Consider the following 9,597-nt stretch of genomic DNA (forward strand, 5'->3'; position numbering starts at 1 on the left):
AATCAACAAAGATGTTATAGATAAGGTAAATTACACTAACTTAGGTTTTCTTTATTCTGACCAATTGTGTAAGGCAATAGAATACATAAATTCATTCGTGCCTAAAATAACAAAAATTGTGCTACAGAAATGAATGCTGAATACCTCTTAAAGACAAACTAGCAAATGAGAAATGGGATTCTGTGTACCAGGTAAAAGGGTAGGATGAGAAATGGAATGAATTCTACTCAACCCTACTGCATCATTATGAATATAGTTGTCCTTCAGAGAAATTCAGAAGGTAGTTAAACACTGTCAAAATGGAAGTCATCCTAGACAAAAACTCCCACCAAATCTGATTAGGCTCAGGCAGCAAGTACATGATCTAAACCAGCTTTATAAAGCTACTACTATGCAGGTTTTCAAGGAAAAATAGAATAGGGCCAAGCAAACTTTTAAAACTGAAATTGTTAACCTAAGGAGACAGATTAACAGCAAAACAATAGAACAGTTTGACAACATAACCAAAGTATCTTGGAAGCTGATTGACAAATACCGGAAAGGTCCCAACAAGAACATGGAACCACTCGGCGTAAGACATGATGGTAACATTATAAAAAACACAGATACTGTATGTAATATTTTTAATAACTACTACATTTCTGGCAAACAATCAACCCATATTATAGATTCACAGGTAGAGACCGGATGCCATCTGACCTAGGGTACCGAATTTGAATTTGTGGAAGTGAATGAGCAGGAGGTTTGCAGGGCAATGTACATGCTAAAGAAAAAATTTTCATCTGGATGGGATGGCGTATCCAGTGCTATTATTAAAGTGTGCTTAAAAGAAATCTTTAAACCTCTTACTCACCTTATTAATTGCAGCACTTGAGAAACCACGTATCCAACGGTTCAAAAAATGAGTGTAGTGAAACCAGTGTATAAAAAGGGAAGTAAGGAAGATGTCACCAACTATAGTCCAATATCATTAATTCTCACTTTTAATAAGATATTCGAAAGCATTATCCTTTGTCAGCTAAGTGCCTTTTTCACAAAACGTAAACTGCTTGTAGATTCGCAACGTGGCTTTAGAAAAGAGCTAAGTACAACACAGCAGCTACGCAGTTCATCCATGAAGTTTACTGTCTGTTGGACTGTAAGATGCAGACTGCAGGTATATTTTTGGACCTGACGAGCATTTGATACGGTAAACCATTGGGTACTTCTTAAAAAGCTTAAATCTTACAGTATTAGGGATCAAGCCATGAATCTTCTAACCACATACCTGCTGAGTTGTAAGCAAGGCACTAAATTGTCATACAAACTAGATAGTAAAATCTTGAACTCCCAGTCCACCAGTGAACCTGTATTACAAGGTGTACCACAGGGCTCAATCCTTGGACCCTTTCTCTTCCTTATATATATTAATGACATTGCACAACCCATTAACTCCCATATTGTAAGCTATGTAGATGACACGCCAATCTTATTATATGGAAGTGAATCTAATGAGCTAGAATCTCGTGCTACTAGTGTTGGAATAGAAGTAACAAAATACTTCAATGACCAGGGACTCAAGGTGTATGTCACCAAATCTCAACTACTGACATTTAAAACAGGCAGTTCTCACAACAACAATATGAATAGTGTGTGTAATATCTCTGCAACAGAAAATGGTAACTGTAAATTCCTTAGTGTGTACGTTGATGAAAATTCGCGGTGGATATACCACATTAATTATGTATACAGAAAAGTCAGTAGTGCCTTATATTTCCTCAGCCAGCTCGCAAAGATAGTTCCTAGCCAAGCACTGAAATTGGTGTATTATGGGACACTTTACCCCTTTTTCAGTTACGGAATTGAACTCTGGGGCTGTGCAGCTGATGTACATTTAAAAAGACTACTACTACAGAAAAGAGCAATAAGACATATACATGGGATGGGGCATAGAGATTCATGTTGTGAAGTGTTTGTGCAGCACAAATATCTGACAATATATTCTCTGTACATCTTAAAAATAGTTGTATTTTTTATAAGTCAACCAACAGAAGCTATCAAGGGCAGTGATGTACATGATCACAACACTAGAACAAAGTGTAACTATTTCCGTAACAGAACAACGTTAAAAATGACTGACAGAAGTCCGTATATAAATGGTTTGATTGGGTATAACGAGCTACCAAACGCTCTAAGAACGTACACAGGAAATGTTTTTAAAACAAAATTAAAATCGTTTCTAATAGAAAAATGTTTATATTCTTTCAACAAATTTTAAGATAGTGATTGTAACATGAGGTATTAGCGTATCAGTTGTAATGTGATAAATGTAAACAATAGACATAACAAGCAACAGCTACAGAATAGTGTATTTTATAAGTGTAAATATAACCATAGTGTTAAGTCTGATGTTTGCAAAAGCCATCATTATGATGGCTCCACACAAAGAAAATGTAAATAAATAAATAAATACTGATGATAGGTGTGGTGTTTTTGTATATGTTTGTTGGCAGTACTGATATTTCACCTCCTAAAGGCAAGTACTGGCCAGAGATTCTGTTTCATCATTTTATAGAATGTTGTATTATATTTTATTTATTTTCTTTCAAATACTGAGCTTAAAAAAGAGAGAGACTAGGTACTCGGCAAGAGATATTTTTCTGGATTCGTTGCTTTGTTTTGACAATGATAAGTATGTGTGAGACAATTGGGTGCAATATAACATGATATGTTTACCTACTTAGAAGACGCGCTCATTGTAGTTAGACATTCACATAGGTTTGCAAATTGTTTGCACTAAAAGTCGTCCTTTTCATGTCCATTCTTAGTTTAAACTATTTTTGCTCCAGTTATGTTGCATAATAAAAAGATTGACTAAAGGTGTGCGTAGGACACCCCTATTCAGAAGTATCATTGGTTGAACAGAATGCCTCTCGTGTATATATTATAACTGCATTTCCTTCTGCCACTTTGCATTGGTGTTTAACCCTTTCTTGGCGAAGGGCATACGTTTATGCCCAGCAGGTGGAACGACGATATTACGGAAAGGATAGATTGCTACTCACCATGTGGAAGAGATGACGAGTCATGACAGATACACAGAGAGACCGCCATACATAGAGCTTTTGGCCAAAAGGCATCCTTTTGCTGTAGAAAACACACGTACGTTCATGTAAGCACAACTCTTGCACATGATCACTGTCTCTGGCCACAGAGACTGGACTCGGCAGGTTGAAACAGTGATTATGTGTGCGTGAGTTGTGCTTGCATGAATGTGTGTGTGTTTTCCACTGTAGTATGAGGTCTTTTCACCAAAAGCTCCATGTATAGCAGCCTTTTGTGTGCCTGTCTGCAACTCAGCATCTCCTACGTGTAGCGAGTAGCAATCTATCATTTTCATGATATTGTAACTATTCCACCCTGGATTTTCCACTTTTTGATTTTCCACTGCTTGATTTTACCCAATGGCAAATAGATATGATAATGCTTGTTGTAGCTTGGACAGTAGTCCCACCTGTGGGGAGCCCGGCCGCCTGGTGCAAGTCTTTTTATTTGACACCATTTCGGCAAGTCACGTGTCGGTGAGGATGGAGTGATGGTGAAGACAGCACAATACTCAGTCAATGAGCAGAGAAAAGCTCTGACCCAATCAGGAATCAAACCCGGGTCCCAAGTATGCTCTTGTTTATAAAAGCTCTATAGCTTTTACCTGCCCGTTTCCTTTCTGCTTATCAGTCGATCGAATAGATACAATTTGATTTCCTAATGTACACAAGACAAGCGTTCGCCCCCCCCCCCCCCCCCCTCTCTCTCTCTCTCTCTCTCTCTCTCTCTCTCTCTCTCTCTCTCTCTCTCTCTCTCTCTAGGGGACACTTGTAGTCCCTCAGCAGCACTGAAAGCCACATGGAACAGGTAACAGCACACATGGCCCAGTAACTGTAATTGGACTTCCTAATTTAAAAAGTACGCATTATACAATAGTATATAATGTGAAAGGGTATGTATTAGCCTACCAGTTTCTCAGCAACACTTGCTGCCATGGGGCGCACAGAATGGTGAGAGATTTTGGCGTCTACCATAGGAGCTGTTCACTTTAAAACTTTATATATTGAAACGTGTTTGATATTAATGAGATTTGGTAGTGTAAATCTCAAGTTACAGGATTTGTCAGTCACAAATAAGAAAGCTCATACCATTTTTCTAAACTAATTTTTCCCAGCCAACGATGACATTATAACAGAAAGGATTAGTTTTGACATTCTCTTTCATGGTTATCAAAAACTGCTATCACAGTCGCTGTTCAGTTCAATACTGATTTTATAAACAGTATGATTGAAGAGTAGTTTTTTGCGTGTTGGAATGTGTGATCAGCTGACAGTGGACATAGCCTGCAACAATTGCAAGACTGAGCCCACCGTGTGCTGCTGTGACAGACAGTATCTTTGCCCCCCTTCAGCAGGTCATGTAAGTAGGACACTTGGCCCTTGCAGCTACAAAAGTGTTAACATCTCCATTAGCAATGGAGTGTTCCCAGTAGGTGTCAAGAGTTGTACAGTGTGTTATTAATATTTTTGCATAAGATTTAAGATACACACCTGCACAACATAGTCATACTCACCTTTAGACTTGATATTTAATTTTCATAGTTATATGAACAATTTAAAAGAATACTGCAGGAGAACTTGGATCAAAAGGGTTACTGGCATATTCTGTGTGTGCGTATGAATCTCTGACCATATCTCTGCAACTAGATTTCACAAACTTTACACCACAGTTTAGACAGATAACTATACTTGTCAACTTCAGTAGTTTTCTCTTTAAAATGACTGTCTGCTGTATATTTCCCAGAAGCCATTTATAGGCACCATAAAACTAAAATCTGAATACAAATGGAAACTGAGGCTAAAAATTCTTTGAATATTCATCATATACATGTAATGAATTAAAAAAGAAACCATTTCAAAGTAGGCTATGGCTTAAATGCATTCATTTGAAGCTTTTCAGTGTCAAGTGATTAGCATTTATTTGCATGCTCTGCTTCGTATTGCAGCAGGCAGCCGGTGGCACTGCCTGTGAAAGCTCCGGCCAGTGGTCTCCCACAACCAGATCAGTGGCTCGGTGCCGTAGTGGAAGCAGTGGCCCCATCGACACCTCCGCGGCGCGCTCCACCCCTCCAGCACCTGCGCGCCCACTCTCTGGGTTCGGCTGATGTCTTCTCTTCTGGCACACGTCGAGATCCATTTGATGCCGAATGGGCAGCTCCACCATCTGCGACACGGGAGCATCGAGCCACAAATCCGTTTGCTGTGCAGCTATAATTGTGGACATATTTTGCAGACTTCCCTGGTTGCTGCTTTGTGTGATAACTATTTTGGATGTTGCTACATAACCTTCCCCAGTCAAGTGACAGTCTGAGTTCAAAATTCAGTATATAGTTACAGGCATTGTACTAGAGGACATTTTATTAATATGACTCCTCCTCCACCATTTTCTGACCCTCCCCCCTTTTTTCCCTGAATGACAGATAACAAGAATACTATTATCTCCTTTGAAAAGCCTTAGATTTTATTTTATTTAATTCTTTCGTTATACTGTGTCAGGCAAGTGAAGAAAAAATGTGAAGAATTTTTTGTATACTTTGTTGCTTTTTGTTTAACGTCATCTTATTTAATGCCCCACAATTTCATGTTATTGATGTTATAGTGTTCACTTTTGTGTTGTCATGCCCAAGTACGCCTCACCCATAAATCTCAGTTGATGGAATGCAGTTCGTGATATATCTGTTTGTATTAGAGGTAAAATAGTTTTTATAGCTGACGCGGTGTACCAGTGTCGTAACATAAAAGCACACTACTTTTTTTCCTGTCTGTAAATCAGAATAACTTGGTTGAAGGTTCTCAAGTATGACTGTTATCAGAAATTCTGTAAGATGACAAACATTGTGATGTAGTATTTATTCCTTAAAAAGGCTGTGTTTTTTGCTTTGCAGTAGAATTCAGGGCCTGCTCTTAGTTTTATGGGAGATGTTCATTTGTCCGTGTTGTAATCATGCTTAGTATCCAGTTGACAGACTGAGGAAAGGTGTGGGGTTTCATACGGAGTGACTTCACAACTAGTTTATTTTCTTTTTTTTTTAATTTTTCCATAGTTTGTGCATGGTAGTGTGTGAAGGTCAATGGGAGGGACAAAGTGCTCTTCAGAAAAATTTCAATATGGTGGTCTCACAGTCACCCGCTATGAAATAGTGACTGAAATATGTTTCTTCCATTAATGCCACTTAATTCCATGATGTATCAAGTGAAAAAGTTTGGGTAATTATTGACATTATGAATTTGTCCCATTTTTCAGTTGCTTGCTGTATGTTAATGAAAGAATGTTATCTGTGAGACTGGTAATAAGGATTTGAAATAGGGAGGACACAGTACTGTTACTTGAAGTACTATTCATGTTTCTGAAAAGTTATTGACATGATATGTCAAATTGTTGCCAGTTTTTGCCTCCTGACCACTGCTGGTGCTGCTATTTTTTTCTGACTGAATTGTATGAAAGGTCTTAACTGGTGCTTATGGTACTGATTCTTCTGTTTAGAAGCCTGTTTTTCATATTGTATTGGTTGTGAGCCATGAAGCAACTCTGTTTTTTTATATTGATTCAAAGTCTCTAAACATGTACTTAAATGTTGTGAAAGAATATCTGGGAACATTTGTGTGTGTGTGTGTGTGTGTGTGTGTGTGTGTGTGTGTGTGTGTGTGTGTGAAAGAGAGTGCAAATTTTGTTTATCTCTATATGAAAGGAATCAAGAACAGGTGATAAAAAGTATATGGTGTACTGCCAAATAGTACGTTTACACATACTCATGTAAATTCTAGAAATACCTAATACGTAATCTAGATCTTCAGTTTTAACAACAAATATGTAAATAATCAATGATGTTACAGTATTAAATGAACACATGAAATATGTGTAGTGAGAAACTTTCCTATTTATCAAACAATACTTCTATCTCACATTTTCTCACAATTGATACCACAAATACACACACATTAGCTTAAACGGATGTGGTTTGCACGAAACAAGCACAAAATAGGTAACTGCTTTTGGAGTCAAATTTCTAACGTGCATGCAGAGACAGTAGTGATTTTCCTGCTGTCACAAGATATGCTTGATTAATTCAATTCATTTGGTCTGTTATGTAGAATGCGCTTCTCTGCCTCGAAAGCCGTCACTCCTACTAAGGAGTTACCAGATCATGCTTTCCAGGTTGAACCTAGTTTTAGTTTCCCCATAAGTTTCTCCCAGTATTTCCCAATCTCTGAAGGCAATCACACAACAAGACAAGCAAATTTGATAAGAAAAAATAATTGTGACAGTGGCAACAGACTGTTTAGTTCTTTTTCTTTTCTCTGTTTCTTTCATAAATCAATGCAAGTGGAAGCTAAAAATGTGACCTAGCTATTTACTGAACCTTACAACTGTCATTAGATCTGTGACATGTTCGATAAAATATTGCGAAATTGGAAACCACCTTTTTAAAAGACAGTTTTCAAAGGATTTCACAGTCTCAGCTAACTGAAGCTACATGTTGATGCTTAGAAATTACTCGTTGGTCTCTGTTATGTAGTTTCTGAATGGAGAGCCAGAATAACTAGTGTATGCAGTGGAGAGGTCGAAGAGGGGGCAAATGCTGGCTATATTCCTTGAAATATTAAGCACAAAGAAAATTTTAACTTATTACAACTAGCTTGTAGACAATTTGTTGTGTTAAATATGACTCAGAGTTTAGAAATGTTTAATTGTACCATTCCCAGGAGGGTGTGATGAGGCACCAACCTGATTAATTATGTACTTAAATTGTACTTACCTGTTAGATATTCATCAGTATTTGGTGCAGAAGAGATATTTTTTGAATATTCCTGTGGTCGGTGGGACCAGCACTGGCTAAGGTGCGGCCTCGCAAGCCGCCCCAGCCCTGCTTCTTGTCGTTCGTTATATTTGTGCTCGCTAACATAGAAAATATATCATATTGCGAGGTAAACTGGTGTTGATTACATATATTTATCCTCTGTCCCTCACTTTCAGAGTTCTCTTACAGTGGAGAAGCAGCAGAGACGCAGCAGCAGTGTTGCCCTTGTCCCAGTTTAAGACTGGAAATGAAATCAGTGACAGCAGACTTGCCTGGTTTTTGGACAGAGAGGAAGAGGGCAGCAGGTTACGTATTGGTGTCTGTGTAATATGTTTACAACTGTTGTGAATAGAATGAAGCAAAAATACAGTATACACTGACAGAAAAAAAATTGCAACATCAAAAAATAATTTATGCAGAGTAATGAAATTTTGTGAAGATGAATACGCTTGTCTAGGTAACATATTTAAGTGTTTAATATTGCAAGATCACAGGTTAATGTAAGCGCGAGAGAGACCATTGCAAATGTGAATGGTGATTGAGTGTCGACACACTGTACAGGATTTGGGTTACAAAAGCAGTATGTGGGAGAGTTTTATCCAGTTGGAACCCCCCAACCCCACAACTGGTATGCTGTTCATGAATTCCAGCACAAGAAGCCAAATCACCAGACTCACATACAAATTTGCTGTCAGGGTGTGTAGGACAACAATGAGAGCGCTACTGTGTCATTCAAAATTGCACCACGGTCCACAACTCCAGTTGTAGGTCCCACGTGTCTAGCATGCAGACAGTTTGCTTGCAGGCCCTCAACTGGGCTCTTCCTAACCAAGACACAGCCATCACTGGCACCAAGGCAGAACTATCTTTCATCAGAAAACACAGCAGACCTCCATCCTGTCCGCCAATGTGCTCTCACTTGACACCACTGAAGTTGCAAATGATGGGATTTGGGGTCAGTGGAGTGCATGTTCCATGGCGCCTGGCTTAGAGCTGTCCTTGAAATAACTAATTTGTAACAGTCTGTTGTGTCTGCTGCTCAAATTGCTGCTGCAGATGTAGTGTGCTGCACCATAGCCATACACCAAACACAATAGTCTTTCTCTCAGTAGTGGCTGTCTGGAGCCTGGCCTTCTTGCTTTTGTACATTCCCATAACCACTACTGCCAGCAGTCACGTACAGTGGTCACCTTCCTGCCAAGTATTTCTGCAATACAGCAGAAGGAATGTCCAGCTTCTCATAGCCCTTTTACACAACCTCATTCAAACTTGAAGTGTTGATAATGACTTCTTTGTCACCTTAAAGAAATTCTTACATCAGCTCACCCTGTCCAATCTCACAGGTAACTTAATGCTCACAACTGTTACAGCGTGCATTTAAAGCAAACGTGATTTGCATCCTCACATAGTGGCACGACTAGCGCTACTCTTACATGAGAGGTACGAAATCTGGTTATACAACAGTCTTTCAGGTGTAGAAACACACCTACCACTTTCTGTATATGTTGCACAGCTGCTTTTTGTAGTTACAATATTTTTTTCCCTGTCAGTGTAGTTCATCACCCCCCCCCCCCCCTTCTTTTACCCAAATCTTGCAGAGTCTGAAGATTCAGGAACATACTGACAAGATGGGGGAGAAAAGTGTAAGTTAAGACAATCCTCCTCACAGGGGTAGTCATGGGGGTCAGGAACTATGTTGGTAAGGAGTATCAGGT

General features: G+C 38.9%; 1 protein-coding gene across 1 annotated transcript in view; it reads left to right on the forward strand.

The window, feature by feature from the left end:
• LOC124619328 (protein numb) overlaps positions 1 to 8,014 on the forward strand; it is a 238,225-nt gene extending 230,211 nt beyond the window's left edge. Inside the window, exon 12 of the mRNA XM_047145637.1 lies at positions 5,030 to 8,014. Coding sequence (XP_047001593.1) covers positions 5,030 to 5,297 — 268 coding nt within the window. The 3' untranslated portion in view covers positions 5,298 to 8,014. The remainder of the gene's footprint in view (positions 1 to 5,029) is intronic.
• Positions 8,015 to 9,597: the final 1,583 nt, after the last annotated feature.

This window comes from Schistocerca americana, chromosome 6 (genome assembly GCF_021461395.2).
Source record: "Schistocerca americana isolate TAMUIC-IGC-003095 chromosome 6, iqSchAmer2.1, whole genome shotgun sequence".
NCBI lineage: Eukaryota > Metazoa > Arthropoda > Insecta > Orthoptera > Acrididae > Schistocerca > Schistocerca americana.